The following is a 26,844-nucleotide window of genomic DNA, read 5'->3' as shown; positions in this document are numbered from 1 at the left end:
CAGCTACTTAATGAGGCCCTCTGCAACTCAGTGAGACCCGGTTTCAAAATAAAGAATAAAAAGTAGGGCAGGGGGTGTAGCTTGGAGGTTGAATGCCCCTGGGTTCCATTTCCAAACCCTCAAAAAAAAATTTTTTTTTTGAAACTGGGTCTTGTTAAATTGCTGAGGTTGGCCTAGTACCTGGGAACCTCATGTTTCAACCTCCCAAGTACCAGCATTACATGCAAAAGTCACCATATCCAGCCAAGCCCATCCTTATTCCTTGGATCTTCACCTCATCCTCCCTTTTATATTTATTTATTTATTTAGGGCTACTAGGGGTGGAATCCAGAGGCGTTCTACCTCCAAGCTACACCCCCATCCCTACTTTTTATTTTTGATACAGGGTCTCACTGAGTTGCAAGGGCCTCACTAAGTAGCTGAGGCTGTCTGCAAACCGTGATCCTCCTGTCTCGGCCTCCCAGATGCTGGGATCACAAGCCTGCGCCACCACGCCCGGCTCACCTCATCCTCTTGATGAAAGCCCAGGCCCGGCTCTAGCTGACTCTCTAGAGGTCCTCTTCCTCCCACACCGGAGCAGCTGAACACTAATCAAGACAGTGCACACCCAAGCAGGCAGTTGCCATGGCACCCCGTCTCTCTACCCTCTGCCACCCCTGGGCTGGGAGTCCTCTGAGCAGTGCTTGCTTGTCAGTTCTCGCTCCTGTTTCCTACCTTGATCCACCTCCCCTCTCCTTCTCACTCTGCAGATAACTTCACTCCTACTTGGCAGTGAAAATAGAAGGCAGCAGGCAGAAGCCCCCTCAACTTCCCGCCCCGTCCCCACCCCACTGAAACATTTATTTTTACCCACACTCATCCTTTCCTCCCTCTTATTGTGGGAAACGTTTCCTTCCTGTAGCTAATCCCTCCACCTGAGCCCTGCATCCCAGTAGCTCTGGCCTCCTCAGGAACCTTGGCTCTAAACCGCTTCTCTGTCCCTCTTTGTGTTCCAACATGGGAGCCTCTCCTGTGTGGCAAAAAGCCTGGTTCCCACTTCTAGTTGTTTTTCTTTTGTCTTTTCTTTTCTCTTCTTTTCTTTCTTTCTTTTTTTCAGTAATGGGAATGGAATTCAGGGGCATTCTACCTCCAAGCTACGCCCCCAGCCTTATTTTTTATTTTGAAACAGGATCTCACTGAGTTGCAAAGGGCCTCGCTAAGTAGCTGAGGCTGGCTGCGAACCCAGATCCTCCTATCTTAGCCTCCCAAATGCTAAGATTACAAGCCTGTGCCACCACACCCAGCTCCAAGTACTTTATTTATTTATTTATTTTTTTTAATTTGGAAACAGGGTCTTACTAAGTTGCTGAAAGCCTCACTAAGTAGCTGAGGCTGGCTTCGAACCTGTGCGATCCTCTTGTCTCAGCCTCCCAAGCGCGGGGATTGCAAGCGTGCGCCACCACGCCCGGCTCAGCTCCAAGTACTTTAAAAAATTTTTTTGAAACAGGGTCTCACTAGGTTGATGAGAGTCTCGCTACCTGCGATCCTCCTGTCTCAGCCTTACCAGTACTAGGATTAAAGGCATATGTCACAACTCCGGCTCAGCCAGGTAGATTTTCCCCATCTGTCTTTTTTTTTTTTTTTTTTTTTTGGTGGTACTGGGGGTGGAACCCAGGGGCTCTTTTACCTCCGGGCTATACTCCCAGACCAATATTTTATATTTTATTCGGAAACAGGGTCTCACTAAGTAGCTGAGGCTGGCTTAGAACCTATGCGATCCTTCTGTCTCAGCCTCCCAAGAGGTGAGGGATTCTTTTTTTTTTTTTTTTTTTTTTTTTGGTAGTACTGGGGTTCCTGGAAGCCCTTCTACCTCCGGGCTACACTCCCAGACCTATTTTATATTTTTGAAACAGGGTCTCTTACGCCAGCGCAGCTGGCTTCGAACCTGCGCGCTCCTCCTGTCTCCGCCTCCCAAGCGCGGGGATTACAAGCATGCGCCACCACGCCCAGCCATGTAAGGATTTAAGTCATAAGTATCTTTGACAGTTTAGTGGATAATGTACCTTTTCCTTCTTCTCTATTGTACTAGGGATTAAACCTTGGTCTTCACACATGCTAGGGAAGCACTCTTCCAATGCAATGCATCCCCAGCTTTATTTATTTATTTATTTATTTATTTATTTATTTTTGTGGTGCTGGGAATTGAACTCAGAAGCATTCCATCTTCGAGCCACACCCTCAGTTTAATTTTTGATTCTTTATTTGGAAACAGGGTCTCACTATTTTGCAGAGGGCCTAAATAGCCGAGGCTGGCTACAAACCTGTGATCTGCCATGCTTGGCAAGATTGTTTCAAAATAAAATAAAATAGGGATGAGTGTATAGCTTGGAGGTAGAATGCTCCTGGGTTTGACCCCCAGTACCAATAAGTAAAATAAAATAATAAATATATGTGTATATATACATATATATAAAAAGGGTGGGGTATATTTCAGAGGTAAAATGCTTCTGCATTCAGATCTCAGTACCACACATACACAAAAACAAATTGTCATAAAATTCATGAATTTTTTAAAAACCACATTTCAATATAAGTAATTTACATGGCAATTCTATCCATATTATTTTATGAGTTTGAAGCATGTAATTTGCCAGGCATGCTGTTCTATGCCTGTAATCCTAGCTATTTGGGAGGCTGAGGCAGAAGGGGAAAATTCGAGGCCCGCCTGGACAACTTTGAGATAGGAAAGACCCTGTCTCAAAATAAAAGTTTAAAAATGACTGGGGATATAAACTGGGCATTGTGGCATACGCGTGTAATCCCAGTACTTGGGAGGCTGAGATAGGACGATGGCAAGTTGGTGGCTAGCCTTCAACTTGGTAAAAGGCCCTCTGCAATTTAGTGAGACCCTGTTTGCAAATAAAGAATAAAAAATAGGGCTGGGGATGTAGCTCACGGGTAGAATGCCCCTGCCTTCCATCCCCAGTACCGAAAAGAAAAAATTAAAAAATACAGATGGGGAGATGGCTGTGGTGGTGCACACGTGTAATCCCAGCATTTGGGAGACTGAGACAGGAGGATTGCGGTTCCGGAGGACAGCCTCAACTACTTAGTGAGGCCCTTTGCAACTCAGTGAGAACTTGTTTCAAAATAAAGAATAAAAAAATAGAGCTGGGGGTGTAGCTAAGAGGTAGAATGCCCCTGGGTTTCATCTCTAGTACTGCAAAAAAAAAATAAAAAAATAAATTCAGCTTCTAGACCTAGCAGATCCAGCTCTCCTATCTATACTTGGGTAGGAAAATCCACATGCCTGGGTAACAGCATCCACCTGGCCACTCCTCCGTTCCCTCCCCCATACCCTGGTCTGGACCTTGCAGGTGGACCCCCTCCAAAAAAAAAAAAAAAAGTCTTACTACGCAGGTGCCTAGCGGTAGGCAGGAGGGGGCGTGGCCTATCTCTGCATCTGTGTGGAATTCCAGCTGTGACAACTAAGGGAGAAAATGATGCCCAGGTTGGGCTCTGCGGCCCGCAGCTTGTGAGGCCCTCACTGCACACGCGCAGACCAAGCTCCCGCATCAATAGACCAGGAGCGCGTTCCCGCGTCCTGCCCGCCGGGTGCCGGACTTTGGGGCAGCGGTCACTTCTGCAGGGCCGGGCCGGTGCGCCCACGTCTGAACCGCGATGCCCCGGGAGATCATCACCCTGCAGCTGGGCCAGTGCGGTAACCAGAGTGAGCAAGCGAATGAGCGCCGGCCCCGCCAGTCTCTGCTTCTGCCCCAGGCTGCAATCCCAATGCCGGGCACTCAGCGGTCCCCTTTCCCTCCCACGAACCCCCTGCCTACTGCGCATGACATCCCGGAGCCGGCGCTGCGCCTCCAGCCCCGAGTTGTGATGGCTCCCGGCCCAGGCGTTTGGGGTCCACCCCTGACTGTGACAAGCTCCGAGCCTGACCCTGTCCTCAAAAGGGCTCTAGCAGACCTGGGCGTCTCCTCCCCCCTCAGTTGGATTCGAGTTCTGGAAACAGCTGTGTGCTGAGCATGGCATCCGCCCCGAGGGCATCGTGGAGGAGTTCGCCACCGAGGGCACTGACCGCAAGGACGTCTTTTTCTACCAGGTGCCCCCAGCGACTTGGCCAGGGCCACAGTGACTCACGGGGCCAGAGGGAAGGGAAGGGGCCTGGTACTGGGGAACCCGCTGGACAGAGGGGACAGGGCTGCTGGCTTGAGGACGGAGGGAGGGAGGGAGGGAGGACTCCTGACTTGGTCTGGCCCCAACTGATTGGGCCCTTTCCTGGACCTCCTTGACAGGCCGACGATGAGCATTACATCCCGCGGGCAGTGCTGCTGGACCTGGAGCCCCGGGTGATCCATTCCATCCTCAACTCCTCCTATGCCAAGCTCTACAACCCAGAGAACATCTACCTGTCAGAGCATGGAGGAGGCGCTGGCAACAACTGGGCCACGGGATTCTCCCAGGTGTCCATCCCAGAATCCCTGGATGTTCTTACCCTGGGCAAGGCAGGTTCAAGCAGTCCTGGGAATCTGACCAGACCAGAATGACAATAAGTTATATGTCAATGACAATAAGTCAATAAGTCAAATGGATACCTTGACAACACAGATAACTAGGGAGAGGTTTGTGCATATTTTGTGCAATCATTTATGAATTAGCGTTTGGACCACACTAAGGCTCTGCTTCAGGCTGGTTCGGTGTCCCAGGGTAGACTTCTTGGGGCCAAAAGAGAACCTTCAGCTTGACCCTCCCTTTCCATGTTTCTATATAGGGGGAGAAAATCCATGAATATATCTTTGACATCATAGACCGAGAAGCAGACGGAAGCGACAGTTTAGAGGTGAGGTCAGGAGGTGGCCTGAACAGGGGATGTGAGAACAACTGAAGTCCCAGCTGGGGAGCTGGGGGTGCAGCTCTGTTGTAGAAACTGGCCTAGCATGGGGAGGCACTGGGCAAGATCTCCAGCACCTGGTGTTTTGGGGAAAACATCTTCTGGCCTCAGATGTGGGATACTGAAGTAAATAAGGTATAGTCCTTGTTCTCGGGAAGGGGGAGTGAGACAAGCTTGAATCTTCTCCCCCCCATTCCTGGACGCTGCCTGTCCATCTCTCCCCACACAGGGCTTTGTGCTGTGTCATTCCATTGCTGGAGGGACAGGATCTGGCCTGGGCTCCTACCTCCTGGAGCGACTGAATGACAGGTAAGCCTGTGCTTCCTTAGGTTGCTGTCACCTTTTCCTCCTGAACTGAGACGTCTTCCACAACCCACTTTGAGTCACAGGGACAAACCCACCCAGGAAACACCATGCAAGCAATAAATGGGGTTGGGGTTTGGGAGGTTACCTAGGAAGGGGAGGGGAGGGCATCTTCAGAATCTGATGCTTGAGGCTTGTCTTTTTTGGCTCTGAAGACTCAGTTCTGCTCTTTCTCCTTTTGTGTAAGAGTTTGGTGGCACTTGGGGAGAAATGGTCCCTGTTGCTCCTACAGAAGACAGAGATTGGCAGTCAGGGGGTTCTTCCAGGGCACTGTGCTACTCTCTCCTCCCTCTTCCTCACCCTCAGGTACCCCAAGAAGCTGGTGCAGACGTACTCAGTGTTTCCCAACCAGGACGAGATGAGCGACGTGGTGGTGCAGCCCTACAACTCGCTCCTGACGCTCAAGAGGCTGACCCTGAACGCGGACTGCGTGGTGAGCACAGGGGCGGGGGTTGGGAGCTGTGGCCTGCCTCCCTGGCCGGCCAGTCGTGTCCACCCTGCCTTGCTGAGGCATACGGAGAAAAGAGGACCAACAGAGCAGTGCCTTATGGGATGGATTATGAAATAAGGTCCCACTTTCCAGGTGGTTTCCCTGTCCTTACAGGCAGCACAACTCTCAACAAGGCAAAGATACCCCACCCTACCAGGTACCCTCACCTTGCCTATTCTCAGGAGTTAGTTTTGGGGGTTTTTATGTTTTATTTTGTTTTGTTTTTACCTAAAAGCTACACCCCCAGCCCTATTTTTTTATACTTTATTGAGAATAAAGGTCTCACTAAGTTGCTGAGTTTGTCCGCAAACCACTGATCCTCCTGTCTCAGCCTCCCAAGTACTAGGATTATAAGTGTGCGCCACCACGTCCAGTTTAAGGGTCATTTTCTTAGTGAAATTTGCAGGTACCCAGTTAAGATCAAGTTCCTTTGTGTATGTTTAAGATTGCTAAATATACTTTTCTGGTTTTATTTATTTATTTTTGGTGCTAGAGACTGAACCCAGGTCTCTTTCATGCTAAGCACACACTCAAACACTGCCAGCCTGTCTGTATATATATACTTTTAGTACTGGGATTGAACCCAGGGGCATTCTACCTCCGAGCTACACCCCCAGCCCAATTTTTTTTTTTTTTTTTTTTTGTGTGTGTGGTACTGGGGATGGAACCCAGAGGCTTTCTACCTCCGGGCTATACTCCCAGACCTATTTTTTATATTTTATTTGGAAACAGGGTCTCACTAAGTTGCTGAGAGCCTCACTAAGTAGCTGAGGCTGGCTTTGAACCTTCGTGATCCTCCTGTCTCAGCCTCCCAAGCATGGGGATTATAAGCATGTGCCACCATGCCTGGCTGCCAGCCCAATTTTTTATTATTTATTTTGAAACAGGATCTCACGTAAGTTTCAGAGGGCCTCACCAAGTAGCTGAGGCTGGCCAGGAACCTGTGATTCTCCTGTCTCAGCCTCCCAAGTACTAACTGGGATTAAAAGTGTGGCCAGGCATGGTGGCACACGCTTGTAATCCCCGCGCTAGGGAGGCCGAGACAGGAGGATCATGCAGGTTCGAAGCCAGCCGTGCTGGCTTAAGAGACCCTGTTTCCAAATTAAAAAATATAAAAAATATATCTGGGGGTATAGCCATTAGGTAGAAGGGTTTCCAGGAACCCCAGTACCACCAAAAAAAAAAAAAAAAAGAAGAAGAAGAAGGAAAAAAAAAAGTGTGCTCCACCATGCCTGGCTTTTATTTTTATTTTGAAATAGGGTTCCAGTACTTGTTGATGTTGTACTTGAATTTGTGATCCTCTTTTCTCATCCTCCCAAGTACTGGATTACAGGTGTGTGCCACTATGTCCAGCCTTATTTTTTATTTTAAAACAGAGTTTTTAAGGCCAGGCGTAGTGGTGCATGGAGGTATAAAACCCCTGGGTTCCATCCCCAGTACCAACAGAAACAAAAACAACAACAAAATAGAGTCTTTAAGCCAGGAGTGGTGGTGCACACTTAAAATCCCAGCACTTGAGAGGCTGAGAAAGAAGGATTGTGTAAATTCGAAGCCAGCCTCAGCTACTTAGGCTCTCAGCAACTTAGTGAGACCCTGTTTCCAAATAAAATATAAAATAGATTTGGGAGTGTAGCCCAGATGTAGAAAGCCCCTGGGTTCCATCACCAATACCACAACAAATAAATAAATAAACAAATAAATAAAATGAAGTCTTTAATCCCAGCATTTGGGAGGCTAAGAAAGAAGAATCTGTGGTTCAAGGACAGCCTCAGTTACTATTTATTGAGGCACTTTGAAATTCAGTGACTCTGTTTCAAAATAAAGAATAGAAAATAAGAGCTGGGCGTGGTGGCGCATGCTTGTAATCCCAGCATTTGAAAGGCTGAGACCGGAGGATCGCGGTTCACGGACAGCCTGAGCTACGTAGGCCCTCTGCAACTCAGTGAGACTGTTTCAAAATAAAGAATAAAAAATTGGGCAGGGGGTGTAGCTCGGAGGTCAGTGCCTCTGGGTTCCATCTCCAGACCCGCAAAAATAAAATAAAATAAAAATAAAGCAGGGTGTGGTGGTGCACATTTGTAATCCCCACACTTGAGAGGCTGAGACAGGAGGATCGCACAGGTTTGAAGCCAGCCTCAGCTACTTAGTGAGGCTCTCAGCAACTTAATGAGACCCTGTTTCCAAATAAAATATAAAATAGGTATGGGAGTATAGCCTGGAGGTAGAAAGCCTCTGGGTTCCACCCCCAGTACCACCAAATAAATAAATAAATAAATAAATAAATAAATAAATAAAAAATAAGGCTGGGTAGCCTAGCATGGCGGTACACGCTTATAATCCCAGCATTTGAGAGGCTGAGACAGAGGATCCTGGTTCGTGGACATCCTCAGCTCCTTGGTTTGAGGCCCTTTGCAACTCAGTGAGACCCTGTTTCAAAATAAAAAATAAAAAATAGGTCTGGGGGGTATAGCTCAGAGGCAGAATACTCTTGGTTTCCATCCCCAGTACTGCAAGAACAAAACAAAACAAAAAAAAAGCCAGAGTCTCACTGGGTGTGGTGGTGCACTCAGTACATAGAAAGCTGAGACGAGGGTCACAGGTTTGTGGCCAGTCTCAGCAATTTAGTGAGAACCTCCTCAACTTAGCAAGACCTTGTTTCAAAATAAAAAATAGGGCTGTGCATGTAGCTCAGAGGTAGACTGCCCCTGGATTCAATCCTCAGTACCACAATATAAATAAATAAATAAATAAATAAATAAATAAATAAATAAATAAATATAACAAAACAGAGTCCCAAGCTGGATATGGTGGTGTACACCTTTAATCCTAGTTTTTTGGAGGCTGAGACAGGCTGATCACAGGTATGAAGACAGCCTCAGCAACTTCTAGGGAACCTATTTAAAAATAAAGTGCCAACGGTGTAGCTCAGAGGCAAAATGCCTCTAAGTTCAAGCTCTAATACCACAAAAACAACAAAAAACCCAGGGTCGCCAGGTATGATGGCGCACACTTATAATCCCAGCATTTGGGAGGCTGAGACAGGAGGATCTTGGTTCGCGGCCAGCCTTAGCTACTTAGGCCCTTTTGCAATTCAGTGACACCCTGTTTCAAAATAAAGAATTAAATAGGGCTGGGGTATAGCTCGGAGGTAGAATGCCCCTGGGTTCCATCCCCAGTACTGCAAACAAAACAAAACAACCAGCCTCTCCAGCTGGGTGTGCTAGACACGCCTGTCACTTCGATACTTGGTACAGGAAGATGGCAGGTTCATAGCTCAACAATTTAATGAGATTCTATCTCAAAATAAAAAGGAATGGATGTGTAGCTTGGAGGTAGACTGCCTAGAGGTTCAATCCCCAGTACAAGGGGAGAAAATAATAAAGAAAAAAGAAAACAAACAACAACAACAACAAACTCAGTTGAATCTGTGAATCTCCTGCCTCGGCCTCCTGAGTACTGGGAAAGCATACATGTACCACCATGCCCAGGTTTGTTTTCTACTTAATGCCTTTCTTCCTCCAACTATGCTGTAGCTGTATCCAAAGAAGGCAAAGACCATGTCTGCTTTCTCTATGTGTCTCCCCAGAGCCAGACACTGTGTGGCGTGTGGGTGCACTCACATACTTGTTGACTGTCCTGCAGAGTTCAAAACATCTCATGATGAGCCAGGCGTGGTGGTGCATGCTTGTAATCCCAGCATGTGGGAGGCTGAGACAGGAGGATCTGGGTTCGCAGACAGCCTCAGCTACTTAGTGAGGCCCTTTACAAGTGTGGGCCACCATGCCCAGGTATAGTACCTTCCTTTTAAACTAGACAGCCTACTTCCTGCTTTTAGGGTTTATTTTTACTTATTTATTTAATTTTTGGTACTGGTGATGGAACCCAGGAGCATTCTACCTCCAGTCTACATCCCCAGCCCTATTTTATTTTTTATTTTGAAACAGGATCTCACAGCTGGGTTTGGTAGTGCATGCCTGTAATCCCTATACTTAGAAGGCTGAGACAGGAAGATCACAGGTTGGAAGACAGCCTCAGAAAGTAGTGAGACTCATTAACCTGGAAAGACCTTATTTATAAATAAGAAATAAAATCGGCTAGGGGTTTAGCTCAAAGGTAGAATACCTCTGGGTTCAATCCCCAGAACCACACACACACACACACACACACACACACGCACACACTGACAACAGAGGGTTTCACTAAGTTGCTGAGGCTGGCCTGGAACCTGTGATTGTCTTGTTTCAGCCCCCCCCCCAAGTATTTGGATTACAGGCTTATGTCACCAGGCTTGGCTCTGGCTTTGGAGTGTAGCGGAGGCTAAGCTGTATTTTACTTCTGTCTCCTTTCTCTTCTATTTATATTTTATATTTATTTAATTTTTTTTGCAGTACTGGGAATGGAACCCAGGGTCATTCTACTTCCAAGTTATGCCTGAGAACTATTTTTTATTCTTTATTTTGAAACAGGGTCTCATTGAGTGGCAAGACCCTCACTAAGTAGCAGATGAGGCTGTCTGTGAACCGTGATCCTATTCTCTGTTTCCCAAATGCTGGGATTACAAGGCTGTGCCCCATGCCCAGCCTCCTTTCTCCTCTAAAAGGCGCTGTGATCCCCTTCTACTCTCCCAGGTGGTGCTGGACAACACTGCCCTTAACCGAATTGCCACAGACCGCCTGCATATCCAGAACCCGTCCTTCTCCCAGATAAATCAGCTGGTGAGCCTTGGACTACTTTGGACTGGGGAATCCATCCATCCATCCATCCATCCATCCATCCATCCGGGAAAGTGTGGTCCTGCCCAGGCCGTGTTTTATGACACTGTGCTGCTGTCCCCAGGTGTCCACCATCATGTCGGCCAGCACCACCACACTGCGCTACCCCAGCTACATGAACAACGACCTCATCGGCCTTATCGCCCCACTCATTCCCACACCCCGGCTCCACTTCCTCATGACCGGCTACACCCCCCTCACCACGGACCAATCCGTGAGAACAGCCTTCTGTGGCCCAGGTCGCCCTGGCCCTGGACCCGCAGCCCTGACCTCGCCCTTCTCTTCTCTCTCGGCCCCAGAGCTTCCCTGTGCTTAGGAATGGCAGTGTCACCTGCTAGCTGACTTGTCTCCACCTTCCCTGCCGTGGCTCCCGCAGGGGCTGGCTGCACGGGTTGGCTTCTGCCCTGCACAAGGGCATGAGCTGGCTGAGCTGAGCAGGGCTGAGATCCTGCACCACAGCGCAGACTCAGGGTCGACCTGAACCCAAAGACTCTCCCCAGGAACCATGCTATCCTGAGTCTCTGGACTGCGCCCTAAGTGCTGTCCTTGACGCCTAACCACTCTCCCTCAGGTGGTCAGCGTGAGGAAGACCACGGTCCTGGATGTCATGAGGCGGCTGCTGCAGCCCAAGAACGTGATGGTGTCCACAGGCCGAGACCGCCAGACCAACCACTGCTACATCGCCATCCTCAACATCATCCAGGGGGAGGTGGACCCCACCCAGGTAGGGAGGTCCCTTCACCCTCCTCCCTGGGCCCACTGGGCAGGGGATGCCCACCACCCCCGCTACTGTGCCCACCCCAGGTCCACAAGAGCCTACAGAGGATCCGGGAACGGAAGTTGGCCAACTTCATCCCCTGGGGCCCAGCCAGCATCCAGGTGGCCCTGTCCAGGAAGTCTCCCTACCTGCCCTCGGCCCACCGAGTCAGCGGGCTCATGATGGCCAACCACACCAGTATCTCCTCGGTGGGTCTCACTTTGCATCTCTGTCTCCGAGTTCTTTTTTGGTTGTGCCTGTATCCCTGCTGCTCTTGCTTCTGGGATTTTGCTTTGGGGATAACCCAGCCTTGGATCTCTGGCTCTCTGGGCCCTATTGTCCCTTGATTTCTTTGTGACTCCTACTTTCCGCAATCCACAGCTCTTTGAGCGAACCTGTCACCAGTTCGACAAGCTGCGAAAGCGGGAGGCCTTCATGGAGCAGTTCCGCAAAGAGGACATCTTCAAGGACAACTTTGATGAGATGGACACATCCAGGGAGATTGTGCAGCAGCTCATCGATGAGTACCATGCAGCCACACGGCCGGACTACATCTCCTGGGGCACCCAGGAGCAGTGAGTCCTCCGGGACAGGGACCCTCATCTGCCTTCCTGGTTAGCCCAGGCCCTGCCTGCCTGACCGCCCCTCAGAACACAGACCAGGGACCTCACATTCTCTCACACACATGTACGTGCACTCTCTGTTGTCCTGGGGACACGTTTACTTCTCCTCTTATGAGACTATTTATCTTTAATAAAGCACTGGATACAAGTCAAGTCACCGGTCTCTTCAGAGCTTCAGAACTGGTGGGAAGGGGCTGCCTGTTCTTATCACTGACAGGCTTCTCATTTCCAGCTTCTTCAGCTCTGAGCAAACAGACCCCACTTAGCTTTTGCTTTAGCATTTTGGAAAACACAGGTGTGGTTGAACCCACCTGAAATTCCTTCCTAGGACAAAAGCCCAGAGCAGTGACCTCGTTGTGTGACCCTCTCTGGTTGCAGTTCCCTCTCACGGTACCAGGTGAACATTCCGCCAGTTTCATGTTCCCACATCAGTGTCCACAGCCGCAGCCCTGGGGCCACCATCCACCCGTAGGTTAGAGCAAGCAAGAGCTGGCCCAGGTGCCTTTCAGGTTCTTGCCAGGGCGATGCTGAAGCGCCAGTCTGGAAGAGCCACTGGTTCAGGCAGCTGAAGCTTAGGAACCTCAAGTCAGGAGCCCAAGGACAAAGCCTAGACTTAGAGTAAGTAAGGCCAAAAGTGGTTCCATCTCTAAGTTCCATAATTCTATTCTCAGGGGGTCTCTATTTATTTAAAGGGCCAGTGTCTCTGGTTGTGGTGGCACACACCTGTAATCCGAGGACTTGGGAGGCTGAGATGGAGGATAGCAGGTTCAACTCCAGCCTCAGAAATGTAGCGAGGCTATCAGCAACCAATTTTATGAACTCGTTTAGCAAGACATTGGTTAAAAAAAAAATGGGGCTGAGGGTACAGCTCGGAAGTATAATGCCCTGTGGTTCAATCCCCCATACGACATAAAAATAAATGGCAAGCCTTTCACTTCTAGTAGAAGATCATAGAGAAGTAATGAATTTATCAGTGATTAAATCATTAGGATCAAAAGGGCAAAATCAGCTAAGTGTGGCGACACACACCTTTAACTCCAGTACTAGGGAGGCTGAGTTGCACCCCTAATTCTATTTTATTTTATTATTATTATTTTTTGTGTGTGTGTGGTACTAGGGGTGGAACCCAGGGTCTTTTCTACCTCCAGGCTATACCCCCAGGCCTATTTTATATTTTATTTGGAAACAAGATCTCACTAAGTTGCTGAGAGCCTCACTAAGTAGCTGAGAATGGCTTCAAACCTGTGCGATCCTCCTCTTTAGCCTCTCAAGCGTTGTGATCATGAGCGTATGCCACCATGCTCGGCTATCTCATTTTTTATTTAGAAACATGGGTGTGGTGGTGCATGCTTGTAATCCCAGCATTTGGTAGGGTGAGACTCTCTGCAACTTAATGAGACCCTGATTCAAAAATAAAGAATAGCCGGGCGTGGTGGCGCACACTTATAATCCCAGCATTCGGGAGGCTGAGACCAGAGGACAGCCTCGGCTACTTAGTGAGGCCCTCTGCAATTCAGTGAGACCCGGTTTCAAAATAAAGAATAAAAAATAGGGCAGTGGGTGTAGCTCAGAGGTCGAATGCCCCTGGGTTCCATCCCAAACCAGCAAAAAAAAAAAAAAAAAAAAAAAAAGAAAGAAAGAAAGAAGGAAAGAGTAAATAAAAATAGGGCAGGAGGTGTAGCTTGGAGGTAGAATGTCCCTGGGTTCTATCCCCAGACCCATAGAGAAAAAAAGAAAAAAAGAAAAAAAGAAACAGAGTCTTGATATATTGCTGAGAGTCTCGCTAAATTGCCGAGGCTGGTTTTGAACCCTGATCATTCTTTCTCAGCTTCCTAAGAACTGGCATTTTAAACCCTTACCAACATACTCCACTTTTATTTTATTTATTGAGGAAAGAACTTGGGGGAGCTTTACCACTGAGCTATATCCCCAGCCATTATTACTTATTTTTTTGACATGGGTTCTCACTAATTTGCTCAGGCTGGCCTGGAACTTGTGATTTTCCTACCTCAGCCATCCCCGTTGCTGGAATTATGGCCACATGCCACAGTGCCTGATGAAAAATTATGTGTGTGTGTGTGTGTGTGTGTGTGTGTGTGTGTGTGTGTTTCTGGAGATTGAATCCAGGGGCATTCTACCTCAGAGCTATACCCCCAGCCCTATTTTTTATGCTTTATTTTAAAACAGGGTCTCACTAAGTTGCAGAGGGCCTCCCTAAGTAGCTGAAGCTGGCCGCAAACCTGCGATCCTCCTATCTTAGCCTCCCAAGTACTAGGATTACAAGTATGCGCCAGCTGAAACATTACTTTTGAATGGCTCATTTTCTCCTATTTGCTTAATCAAAACGAGGCTCCGGGTCCGGGCTCTGGCCTTCTGCTTTAACGTGAATGCTTTCCCAGAGGCCCTTCTTTGTAACCGGGGACAGTTTCTTCCTTGGCTTGCAGTCTTTGACCGCAGGTCTTTTCAGCACCTGCTTCCCTGCTTCCCAGAGGCCTCCCTCCATTCCCACCTGGCCTCCTGCTGCCCTCTGGCTCACACACTTTGGGGTTTGCTGCTGGCCAAGAACAGGGAGGGGCCTTCTGGCTGTGGGGTGATGGTGATCCAGAAATAGCCTGGGGGAGGGGCGCAGCCCTGATGTTTGGCCTTGAAGTGCTGCCTGGGGGCAGAAAGCCTGGTCCTCAGCAGAAAATAAAGAGGGCATCTTTGATGATTGGCTTCTCTCCCAGAGTTTTAAAAAAAATCCCCCTGGGTTGGTGACTGTGTTGCTATCCAGAGGTAAATTTACTCTAGGTGTTTCCTTCTGCCTGAAACTCTACACTGGATTATTATTATTATTATTATTAGTGATACTGGGGATGGAACCCAGGGGTATTCTGCTTCTGAGCTACACCCTTAGACCTATTTATTTTTTATTTTTAGACAGGGTCTCACTAAGTTGCCGAGGGCCTCATTAAGCGGCTTAGGCTGTCCTTGAACCGAGATCCTCCTATCTTAGCCTCCCAAATGCTGGGATTACAAGCATGTGCCACCACACCAGGCTCACATTGGATTTTAGTGTGTGTGTGTGTGTGTGTGTGTGTGTGTGTGTGTGTGTGGTACTGGGGTACTGGGGATGAAACCCAGGGGCATTCTACCTCTGACCTACACCTCCAGCCCTATTTTATTCTTTTTTTTTTTTTTTTTTTTTTTGAAACAGGGTCTGGCTAAATTGCAGAAAGCCTTACTAAGTTGTCCAGGCTGGCCACAAACCTGGGATCCTCCTGTCTCCGCCTCCTAAACACCGGGATTACAAGCGGGCTGCCACCACGGGGGTGGGGGGCTCCACACTGGATTTGCATGGATCCTACAGAGGGGGCCCTGGGGTTGCTTGTGGCCTGGAGAAAAACCAGTGGGCAACTCACTTATAGCAACCTTGCTACACTGGCAGGCACTCAGCACCAGCCACCCTTAAAGATGCCCCAGGGATAGATTAGTCATCAGGAGCAAGGGCACCCAGAGCTCATACAGGAGCTAAGCAGGGACCAGGCCTACTCTGGTTTTCACTGAAACCATCTTCCCCACTGGGAAAACAGGCAGCCAGTGAGCACCAACTGTGCTGGCTGCCCCAGTCAGCCCCTGCAGATCCCGGCAACTGACAGCAACAGGCTGGCTGCTTTGCCTGTGGTGGTGACGGGCTTGTGGTCTCCCGGCCACACCTTGACAGCCCCGGGGCCTGGCTTCTGCCTATGCTCTGCCCACCAGTCCTGCAAGGACCTGTCCAGAGGAGTCTGTCTGGCCTGTATCATGGCTCCTTCTGATCACTAAGTTGCTGAGGCCCAGCAAATCTGCAATTCTCCTGTCTCTCTGTTAAACAGGTTTAGCGGGTGCAGTGGAACACGCCTATAATCCCAGTACTTGAGGCTGAGGTAGGAGGATTGCAGGTTCAAAGTCAGCCTCAGCAACTTAGCAAGATCCTCAACAGGTAAACAGGTTTATGACAGGAAAAGTATCCTGGGCCAATAGTGAGCAAGTATGCTTTTTTTTTTTTTTTCTCGGTACTTAGGGTGGAACCCAGGATCTCACTCATGCTAGGGGAGTGCTCCACCACTGAGCCACATCCCCAGCCCAGCAAATATGCTTTCTCATGTAAAAGAGGAAAAAGAAATTTTAATTTTCCCAAAGTGCCTTGGTGCTCTTCAGCCTTGGTAAGAGTGGCAGAAATTTTCCTAGACTGGTGTTTCACCCTTACGCCGTGCTCAGCCAGCCTCGATCCTTCTGATCTCATGAGGCCTGACCCCTCTGGCTTTGGCCCTGGACATCCTGAGGGCAGGCACAGGTCACCAACTCCCCTGTCCTGTGTGATGGACACTCTGCAAGTGAACCTGAAGCTAATCGAGGCTAACACACTTCAGGGACCTTCCCTCTCTGCATGATATCCAAGGTCCCCCATGTCCTTAACAGCCATGGGCTCTTCTAATAGCTGCAAAGGACCTCAGAAATGAGATGATTCTACACCAGCTGATAAGACACCACGGAGACAGTTAAATACCTAGATGCTGATCAATTATCAGTTAGAGCCAGGGTTTGGCTCTAACTGATAATCACTATCTAGGTAAGTTGATAAGTTAACCACTTTTTTATTTTTGCAGTTCTAGAGATGGAATCCAGGGGCATTCTACCTCTTAGCTACACCCCCAGCCCAATTTTTTATTCTTTATTTTGAAACAGGGCCCCACTGAGTACATGAGGGTGTCTACGAACCTGGATCCTCCTGTCTCAGCCTCCCAAATGCTAGGATTATAAGCATGTGCCACCATGCATGGCTTAACCACTCTTAGTTCAGTTTCTTCATTTATAAAATCAGATTAATAGCCAGGTGTGCTGGTGCATGCTTGTCATCCCAACACTTGGGAGGCTGAGATGGAATATTGCGGATTAAGGCCTGCCTCAGCAACTTAGTAAGAATCTTAAGAACCTAGTGAGAACCTTTTGTGTGTGCGGTATTGGGGATGAAACTGAGGAACATTCTATTTATGAGCTAATCCCCAGCCCTTTATTTATTTTTCTTTTAGAAACCAGGTATCACTAAGTTGCAGAAAGCCTCACTAAGTAGCTGAGGCTATCTGCGAACATCCTCCTGTCTCAGACTCCCAAATGCTGGGATTGTGCCCCACCACACCCGGCTAATGATTTTGCCCTTTTGATCCTAATGATTTGAGCTCTTATAAATTCATTACTTCCCTATGATCTTCTACTAGAAGTAAAAGGCACTGGTTATTTATTTATTTATTTATTTATTTATTTATTTTTGCAGCACTGGGGATAGAACCCAGGGAAATTCTACCTTCAAGCTATACCCCAAGCCCTATTTTTTATTCTTTATTTTGAAACAGGGTCTCACTAAGTTGCAAAGGGCCTAAGTAGCTGAGGCTGGAAATGAGCTGCGATCCTCCTGTCTCAGCCTCCTGAATGCTGGGACTACAAGCATGCACCATCACGCCTGACTCCTTTTATTTATTTTTATGTCATAATGGGGATTCAACCCAGGGCCATTATACTTCCAAGCTGTACCCTCAGTTCCATTTTATTTTGTATTTTGAAACAAAGTCATGGTAAACCAGTTCATAAAACTGGTTGCTGATAGCCTCACTACATTTCTGAGGCTGGAGTTGAACCTGCTATCCTCCATCTCAGCCTCCCAAGTCCTCGGATTACAGGTGTGTGCCACCACAACCAGAGACACTGGCCCTTTAAATAGAGACCCCCCCCTGAGAATAGAATTATGGAACTTAGAGATGAAACCACTTTTGGCCTTACTTACTCTAAATCTAGGCTTTGTCCTTGGGCTCCTGACTTGAGGTTCCTAAGCTTCAGCTGCCTGAACCAGTGGCTCTTCCAGACTGGCGCTTCAGCATCACCCGGGCAAGAACCTGAAAGGCACCTGGGCCAGCTCTTGCTTGCTCTAACCTACGGGTGGATGGTGGCCCCAGGGCTGCGGCTGTGGACACTGATGTGGGGACATGAAACTGGCGGAATGTTCACCTGCTACCGTGAGAGGGAACTGCAACCAGAGAGGGTCACACAACGAGGTCCCTGCTCTGGGCCTTTGACCCTAGGAAGGAATTTCAGGTGGGTTTAAGCCCACCTGTGTTCTTTCTTTCTTTCTTTCTTTCTTTCTTTCTTTCTTTCTTTCTTTCTTTTCTTTTCGTTTCTTTTTTTTTTGTGTGTGTGTGTGTGTTACTGCAGTTCCTGGAAGCCCTTCTACCTCCGGGCTACACTCCCAGACCAATTTTATATTTTTATTTGGAACCAGGGTCTCTTAAACCAGCGCAGCTGACTTCGAACTTGCGCGATCCTCCTGTCTCAGCCTCCCAAGCGCGGGGATTACAAGCCTGCACCACCACGCCCGGCCCCACCTGTGTTTTCTAAAAGTAGGCTGAACTGCTATATGGTGAGGTTGGGACTGGAGCCAACAAGGCCGGGCCTGGAGCTTGCCATGTGGTGAGGCTGGGTCTGGAGCCAGCGAGACCCGGCCTGGAGCCTGCTGTATGGCGGGGCTGGGACCGGGGCCTGCTCTACAGCAAAGGGCCAGCAGGTTCCTGCAACCCTGTGGCCAGGAAGCACTAGGAGCTGCTGCTGCCTCACCTCATCTCTCAGCAGATTCCAGATCCAGCTGACCTCTATTTAAAAAAAAAAATTGGTTGTGAGTGGATCATCTTGTTAAAGTTACTCATCTTCTGGCTTTCAGGATTTCTGTAAGTGGGAATCAGTGTGGAAATTAAATGAAGGTCTTCCAAGGAAGAAACTGTAATTGATTGGATGTGGAGAAATAGAATGCAACCACTTTGGAAAACAGTATGGAAGATCCTCAGAAGAAGGAAAACGAAAACTTACCATATGATCCATCAACACCACCTCTGGGTATCTACCAAAAAGCATGAAAACCAAAATACCAAATTAATGCATGAACAACCATGTTCATAGCTGCACAATTCACCATTACCAAACTATACAACCAGCCAAGATGTCCTTCCACAGATGAACGGATTACAAAACTATGGGATAGTTACACAATAGAATTTTGTCTAGCCATAGGGAGAACAAAATTATGCCATTTATAGTGAAATGTCACAAAAAATAAGAAATCAGATGCTTTTCCTAATGTGAGAAAAATAGGGAGAAATGGGTAACAGGAGGAACTCTAGATGAAGAAGGGACCCTATAGAGGAGCAGTTAAGGTGACCTATCTGAGGGGACGGGAAGAGAAACTCTTTAAAGCACATGATGTACTTAAACATATCAAAGTCAATCAGGAAGCCAAGCATGGGAAGGAGGGAGGAGGAGGGAAGGGGTTAGGATTGGGTAAGGGCTGACTGAGGGATGTGTGTATGTATATCTCCACAAGTTTTATCCCATTAAGATCTATGACAACAATGCACCAATAAATATTTATTAAAAAAAAATAAAAGTAGGCTGAAGCAAAGCTAAGGGGGGCTGTTTGCTCAGAGCTGAAGAAGCTGGAAGTGAGAAGCCTGTCAGTGATAAGAACAGGCAGCCCCTTCCCATCAGTTCTGAAGCTCTGAAGAGACCGGTGACTTGACTTGTATCCAGTGCTTTATTAAAGATAAATAGTCTCATAAGAGGAGAAGTAAACGTGTCCCCAGGACAACAGAGAGTGCACGTACATGTGTGTGAGAGAATGTGAGGTCCCTGGTCTGTGTTCTGAGGGGCAGTCAGGCAGGCAGGGCCTGGGCTAACCAGGAAGGCAGATGAGGGTCCCTGTCCCGGAGGACTCACTGCTCCTGGGTGCCCCAGGAGATGTAGTCCGGCCGTGTGGCTGCATGGTACTCATCGATGAGCTGCTGCACAATCTCCCTGGATGTGTCCATCTCATCAAAGTTGTCCTTGAAGATGTCCTCTTTGCGGAACTGCTCCATGAAGGCCTCCCGCTTTCGCAGCTTGTCGAACTGGTGACAGGTTCGCTCAAAGAGCTGTGGATTGCGGAAAGTAGGAGTCACAAAGAAATCAAGGGACAATAGGGCCCAGAGAGCCAGGGATCCAAGGCTGGGTTATCCCCAAAGCAAAATCCCAGAAGCAAGAGCAGCAGGGATACAGGCACAACCAAAAAATAACTCGGAGACAGAGATGCAAAGTGAGACCCACCGAGGAGATACTGGTGTGGTTGGCCATCATGAGCCCGCTGACTCGGTGGGCCGAGGGCAGGTAGGGAGACTTCCTGGACAGGGCCACCTGGATGCTGGCTGGGCCCCAGGGGATGAAGTTGGCCAACTTCCGTTCCCGGATCCTCTGCAGGCTCTTGTGGACCTGGGGTGGGCACAGCAGCGGGGGTGGTAGGCATCCCCTGCCCAGTGGGCCCAGGGAGGAGGGTGAAGGGACCTCCCTACCTGGGTGGGGTCCACCTCCCCCTGGATGATGTTGAGGATGGCGATGTAGCAGTGGTTGGTCTGGCGGTCTCGGCCTGTGGACACCATCACGTTCTTGGGCTGCAGCAGCCGCCTCATGACATCCAGGACCGTGGTCTTCCTCACGCTGGCCACCTGAGGGAGAGTGGTCAGGGGTCAAGGACAGCACTCAGGGCGCAGTCCAGAGATGCACAGACAGCGAGGAGGAGTCAGCACCTGTGGCCCTCAGACTCAGGGTAGCATGGTTCCTGGGGAGAGTCTTTGGGTTCAGGTCGACCCTGAGTCTGCGCTGTGGGGCAGGATCTCAGCCCTGCTCAGCTCAGCCAGCTCATGCCCTTGTGCAGGGCAGAAGCCAACCCGTGCAGCCCAGCCCCTGCAGGAGCCACGGCAGGGAAGGTGGAGACAAGTCAGCTAGCAGGTGACACTGCCATTCCTGAGCGCAGGGCCCCTGGGGGCTGCACAGGGAAGCTCTGGGGCCGCGGGAGAAGAGAAGGGCGAGGTCAGAGCTGCGGGTCCAGGGCCAGGGCAACCTGGGCCACGGAGGGCTGTTCTCACCGCCTGGTCCGTGGTGAGGGGGGTGTAGCCGGTCATGAGGAAGTGGAGCCGGGGTGTGGGAATGAGCGAGGCGATAAGGCCGATGAGGTCGTTGTTCATGTAGCCAGGGTAGCGCAGGGTGGTGGTGCTGGCCGACATGATGGTGGATACCTGGGGACAGCAGTACAGTGTCATAGGCTTTGGGCTAGGCAGGACCATGTATGTCCTCCCAGGTGGATGGATGGATGGATGGACTCCCCAGTCCAAAGCAGTCCAGGGCTCACCAGCTGGTTGATCTGGGAGAAGGACGGGTTCTGGATGTGCAGGCGGTCTGTGGCGATCAGATTCAGGGCTGTATTGTCCAATACCACCTTGTGGGGATGGAAGAGGGTGACTGATTAATAGGGATAGGAATATCCAGTGTTCTGTCTGAGCCTAGACTCTGAACTTTTAAGGCTCATTTCCAGATAAACTCACCTAAAAGGGACTTGTCCAGGTCTGGGACATAGGAGCACTTAAAATGATATCTCTCTTTCTCTCTCTGTCTGTCTTTTTTTTTTTTTTTAGTACCGGGATATAACCTAGGGACTGCCTACCTCCAGGCTACACCCTCAGACCTATTTTATTTTTTATTTGGAAACAGGGTCTCACTAAGTTTCTGAAACCTCACTAATTTGCTTATGCTGGCGTTGAACCTGTGATCCTACCTGTCTACTGGGATTACAAGCATGTGCCAGTATGCTCAGCCTCTAAATGGTCTTTTTATTTTATTTGTTATTTTTTAGTGCTGGGGAAAGAACCCAAGGACATTCTACCTCCAAGCTATATCCCCAGTCCAATTTTATATCTTATTTGGAAACAGGGTCTTACTAGGTAAATGAGAGTCTTGCAAGTTGCCCAGGCTGGCTTTGAACTTGCAATCCTCCTGTCTCAGTCTCCCAAGTACTGAGATTATAAGTTTGTATCACCATGCCCAACTAAAATGGTCTTTTATTAATTAATTAGTTAATTAATTAATTTTTTGAGGTACTGGGGACAGAATTCAGGGGGATTCTACCTCCAAGCTACACCCAGCCTATTTTTATTCTATTTAATTAATTAATTAATTTATTTATTTATGGTAGTACTGGGGGTGGAATCAGGGGCTTTCTACCTCCAAGATATACTCCCAGACCTATTTTATATTTTACTTAAAAACAGGGTCTTACTAAGTTGCTGTGAGACTCACTAAGTAACTGAGACTGGCTTCGAACTTGTGTGATCCTCCTGTCTCAGCCTCCCAAGCGTGGGGATTAGAAGCGTGCGCCACCACGCCTGGCTTATTCTTTATATTTAAGTTTACAAAAATTATCAAACAGAAGCGTCTGGGAAAGGGGACAGGGAGAACCCAGAACTCACCACGCAGTCTGCGTTCTGGGTCAGCCTCTTGAGAGTCAGAAGCGAGTTGTAGGGCTGCACCACCACGTCGCTCATCTCGTCCTGGTTGGGAAACACTGAGTACGTCTGCACCAGCTTCTTGGGGTACCTGGTAGGGTTGGGAAGGGAGGATGAGTGCAACACATTAGAGCCATGATGAACCTGGGGCTCCCCAACAGCTAAATCTGGGTGGGTGGGCTACAAGATGAGCAGAAAAGGCAGACTTGACTCTGAAAGTCTATAGGCCCGTAAGAGAAAGAAAGGGCAGGTAGACAGCGTGGCATCTACGGCTCCAACCACAGACCTGACCACACTCCCTGCACCTTGGACCAGGGCCCAGGTTCTAGGCTGTGGTTCCCACCGTGAGAGTGTGATCGGGTTCTCCACGGTAACTTCACCTGCCCCTCTAGAGGCAGCAATAAAAGGGTTCTTTTCCGCACTAGGAATCGGGCTGGTAAGTCTGCCGGGCCTCTCAGTCACTTAGGAAACCAAGTGTGGCCATGTCTCCTCCTTGTCCCCCAAACACTTACCTGTCATTCAGTCGTTCTAAGAGGTAGGAGCCCAGGCCGGAGCCCGTGCCCCCGGCGATGGAGTGACAAAGCACAAAGCCCTGCGTGGAAAGGGGCAGTCGGTGTCCAGGGATGTAGTGGCCGGGTTTCAAGCCAGACCCACCCCACGGTTTCTTGACTCTGTCTCCCCAAGCGCTTCCTTCCCTTCCGTTCCCCACACACAGCTTAGGAGAGCCTGCTTGTCTCTGGCCACGCCCGTGGCTTCCGTCCAGTACAAGAGGCAAATGGAGATGTCTGGTGCCTGAGAGGTGGCTTCTACAGAACAACGGCCCAGGCTTTGGCATATTAGGCCTCACCGACATTCCTGGCGCACTCACCTCTAGACTGTCGCTGCCGTCTGCCTCCCGGTCTATGATGTCGAAAATGTCCTCGTGGATCTTCTCTCCCTGTATAAATGTGGAGGGGGAGAATGGGCAAGACCATGAGACAAGGACTTTGGCCTAAAAATGGTCACCTTGATTCCTTTTTTTTAATTATTTATGTGGTACTGGGCATTGAACCCAGGTGCATTCTACCTTCAAGCTGTACCACCCGCCCTATTATTTTTTTTGTTTTTGTTTTTGTTTTTGCAGTGCTGGGCATGGAACCCAGGGACATTCCACTTCTGAGCTATACTCCCAGCCTTATTTTTTTATTCTTTATTTTGAAACAGAGTCTCATTGAGTTGCAAAGTGCCTCACTAAGTAGTATCTGAGGCTGTCCGCAAACTGCAATCCTCCTTTCTCAGCCTCTCAAATGCTGGGATTACAAGTGTGAGCCACCACGCCCTGCTCCCAGTCCTATTTTTTATTTCTATTTTGAAACAGGCTCTCACGAAGGTGCAGAGTACCTCACTAAGTAGCCGAAGCTGGCCAAAAACCTGGATCCTCCGTTCTTAGCCTCCCAAGTACTGGGATTACAAATGTGTACCACTGTGCCCAGCTCTATTTTATTCTTTAATTTTTATTTATTTATTTATTTTTTTATTCCTGAGATGGAACCAAGGGGCATTCTACCTCCAAGATACACCCCCAGCCCCATTATTTATTTATTTATTTTTATCTATTTATTTATTTATTTATTTTGGTACTGAGAGTGGAACCCAGGGTACTTCTACTTCTGGGCTATACTCACAGACCTATTTTATACTGTATTTGGAAACAGGGTCTCACTGAGTTGCTGAGAGCCTCTTCGAACCTGTGTGATCCTCCTGTCTCAGCCTCCCAAGTGCTGGGATTACAAGCGTGCGCCACCATGCCCAGCTCCATTTTTTTTTTTTTTTTTTTTGTGGTACTGGGGTTCCTGGAAGCCCTTCTACCTCCGGGCTACACTCCCAGAACTATTTTATTTTTGGAAACAGGGTCTCCTAAGCCAGGGCAGCTGGCTTCGAACCTGCACGATCCTCCTGTCTCTGCCTCCCAAGCGCGGGGATTACAAGCGTGCGCCACCACGCCCGGCATTATTTTTTATTCTTTATTTTGAAACAGGATCTCACTGAGTTGCTAAGGGCCTCACGCAGTACCTAAGGTTGGCCGAGAACCAATGATACTTCTGTCTCAGCCTCTCAAATTCTGGGATTACAAGTGTGTGCCAAGAAGCCTGATGCTCCTCCTCCTCCTCCTTCCTTCTCCTCCTCCTCTTCCTCCTCCTTCCTTTTCTTTTTCTTTGTTTTTTTGTTTTTGTTTTGCAGGTTTGGGGATGGAACCCAGGGGCATTTGACCTCCAAGTTACATTCCCTGCCCCATCTTTTATTTATTTTTTTTTTATTTTGAAACAGGGTCTCACTAAGTTGCAGAGGGCCTCACTAAGTAGCTGAGGCTGTCCATGAACCACGATTCTCCGGTCTCGGCCTCCCGAATTCTGAGATTACAAGCGTGCGCCACCACACATGGCTGGCCCTTATTCTTTATATCAAAATAAGGTCTCACTAAATTGCTGAGAGCCTCACTAAGTAGCTGCATCTGGCTGGAAACCTATGATCCTCCTGTCTCAGCCTCTTAAGTGCTGGGTATACAAGCAAGCTCTAGACACCCAGTCTTGATTCTTTTTAGAGCTCCTAAAAATTCTTTTATGGAGCACAGATACTTTGTGTGTGTGTGTTGTGTGTACGTGTGCTTGTTACTAGGGACTGAACTCAGGGACATTCTACCTCTGAGCTAGATCCCCAGCCCTACTTTACTTTTTATTTTGAAACAGGATCTTGCTAAGTTGCCGAGGGTCTCACTAAGTTGTTGAAACTGGCCTTGAATGTGTGGTTCTCCTGTCTCAGCCTCCCAATGACCTGCTTTGCTTTCTCTCTGCGTATAAGGCAGTACTGCATAGTGGTTATAAGCAAACACTCCATACCCGGGCAACCTGGGCTCGTACACTAGCTCCAGGTCTTTTTCTTTTGTTCTGTGCTACTGGGGATCGAACCCAGGGCCTCATAAATACTAGCAAGTGCTCTATCACTGTGGCTTTAGTTCTGTATAACAGGGTGATGTGAGCACTTGTTACTTAATCTTTTCATGCCTCAGATCCCTCACAAGTACAAGTAATGGGCGTGTACAGGCCTATATTCCCTTATCTCAAATTTTGGGGCCAGTTACATTTTGGAAGCCAAAATATTTGAGCTTTCAGAAAGACAGTGTGAGACATATAATGCATACATACAAACCCATGGGGGTTTGAGGTGCATTAATCAAACACATGAACATTTCTGCAATGAAACACATGAACAATGATAAAAGTTAAGTAGAAACTACAACATAGGCTGTCTCCATTGAAACTTGGACTTGCTGTTAAACAAGCTAAGAAATATCTTTTGGCTTTAGAGCTTTCTGGATTCTGGAAAGGCAGATAAGATACTGTGGACCTATAGTAGCTACCTCTAAGGTTTCAATAAGGTTAGTGTACCTAAAGCACTTAGAGTGGCCTGACACACAGTACTAGCTAGGATAGGCTCTTAAAAGTATTACACATAACTCTCGGCAGCCATGTCTCTTGCCCTGAGCACGCATCCTTCCTTGGTGGGCTTTCATCTCTGTCTAGGGACACACAGGGCTTGTCCCCACACAGGGAACTGCGGGGCAGGTCAGGGAATATGACCTGGGAGAATCCACTGGCCCAGTTGTTGCCAGCGCCTCCTCCGTGCTCTGACAGGTAGATGTTCTCTGGGTTGTAGAGCTTGGCATAGGAGGAGTTGAGGATGGAATGGATCACCCGGGGCTCCAGGTCCAGCAGCACTGCCCGCGGGATGTAATGCTCATCGTCGGCCTGTCAAGGAGGTCCAGGAAAGGGTCCAATCAGTTGGGGCCAGGCCAAGTCAGGAGTCCTCCCTCCCTCCCTCCGTCCTCAAGCCTGCAGCCCTGTCCCCTCTGTCCAGCGGGTTCCCCAGTACCAGGCCCCTTCCCTTCCCTCTGGCCCCGTGAGCCACTGTGGCCCTGGCCAAGTCGCTGGGGGCACCTGGTAGAAAAAGACGTCCTTGCGGTCGGTGCCCTCGGTGGCGAACTCCTCCACGATGCCATCGGGGCGGATGCCATGCTCGGCGCAAAGCTGTTTCCAGAACTCGAATCCAACTGAGGGAGGGGGGAGACGGGGGAGAAAGAGGATATATGCCTCCGGGCATGATAGATCCCCAGTTAGCAGCTGGGGAACTGAGCTCGGGAGTCCAAGGATAAGAAGGCCAGCCTTAGGACTCTGCAGTGTCGGGAAAGGGCCGTCCGCCAGAGACTGGGCAGGGGAGTCAGGGTTGGGGGCAAGTGGATACTAGGTCAGGGATGTCCTGCCTTTCGGAGAACTACCATTAAAAGACGGACAGATAAGAGTGCAGGATCCTACAGCAAGATCCCATCGCATCTAAGGGATCTGGCTAGCGGAGGGGCCGGAGGTTCGCTCACTCTGATTGCCACACTGGCCCAACTGTAGGGTGATGATCTCCCTTGGCATTGCTCCTCTGTCACCGGAGTAGCTGCTGCTCTGGCCAGCCCGCTCGCCGCACGACGCATGCGCCGAACCCACCCCATTACGCTATCTCTCCTCTCCAATGAGAAGAGAGCTCTGGAGACGGTACTTCCTT

At 49.0% G+C, this 26,844-nt stretch overlaps 2 protein-coding genes across 3 annotated transcripts; one reads left to right on the top strand and one right to left on the bottom strand.

Annotated features, from left to right (window-relative positions):
• Positions 1 to 3,660: 3,660 nt before the first annotated feature.
• LOC308275518 (tubulin gamma-1 chain-like) lies at positions 3,661 to 11,843 on the top strand (the record flags this gene model as incomplete). Its single annotated transcript, XM_080713880.1, has 11 exons — positions 3,661 to 3,709; positions 3,981 to 4,093; positions 4,287 to 4,454; positions 4,763 to 4,831; positions 5,112 to 5,191; positions 5,552 to 5,678; positions 10,364 to 10,450; positions 10,572 to 10,721; positions 11,079 to 11,231; positions 11,312 to 11,473; positions 11,646 to 11,843. 11 exons carry the CDS (start codon positions 3,661 to 3,663, stop codon positions 11,841 to 11,843), a joined length of 1,356 nt encoding a protein of 451 aa, XP_080570006.1.
• A 7,816-nt stretch (positions 11,844 to 19,659) lies between these two features.
• On the bottom strand, positions 19,660 to 26,714 carry TUBG1 (tubulin gamma 1; the record flags this gene model as incomplete). 2 transcript variants are annotated; one of them, XM_080713878.1, is made up of 11 exons in its annotated part: positions 19,660 to 19,857; positions 20,030 to 20,191; positions 20,272 to 20,424; positions 20,845 to 20,994; positions 21,108 to 21,194; positions 22,222 to 22,348; positions 22,770 to 22,849; positions 23,105 to 23,194; positions 25,875 to 26,042; positions 26,232 to 26,344; positions 26,666 to 26,714. In XM_080713878.1, the coding sequence occupies 11 exons, from the start codon at positions 26,712 to 26,714 to the stop codon at positions 19,660 to 19,662; spliced, it is 1,377 nt and encodes a 458-aa protein (XP_080570004.1). The 2 variants fall into 2 exon arrangements, with proteins under 2 accessions (XP_080570004.1, XP_080570005.1); XM_080713879.1 differs by having other exon boundaries at positions 23,126 to 23,194.
• Between the last annotated feature and the right edge of the window lie 130 nt (positions 26,715 to 26,844).

The sequence above is a fragment of the Muscardinus avellanarius genome (assembly GCF_963383645.1).
Source record: "Muscardinus avellanarius genome assembly, chromosome: 16".
Taxonomy (NCBI): domain Eukaryota; kingdom Metazoa; phylum Chordata; class Mammalia; order Rodentia; family Gliridae; genus Muscardinus; species Muscardinus avellanarius.
Note: the sequence above shows the minus strand (reverse complement) of the source record. Positions and strands in the feature narration are given on the sequence as shown.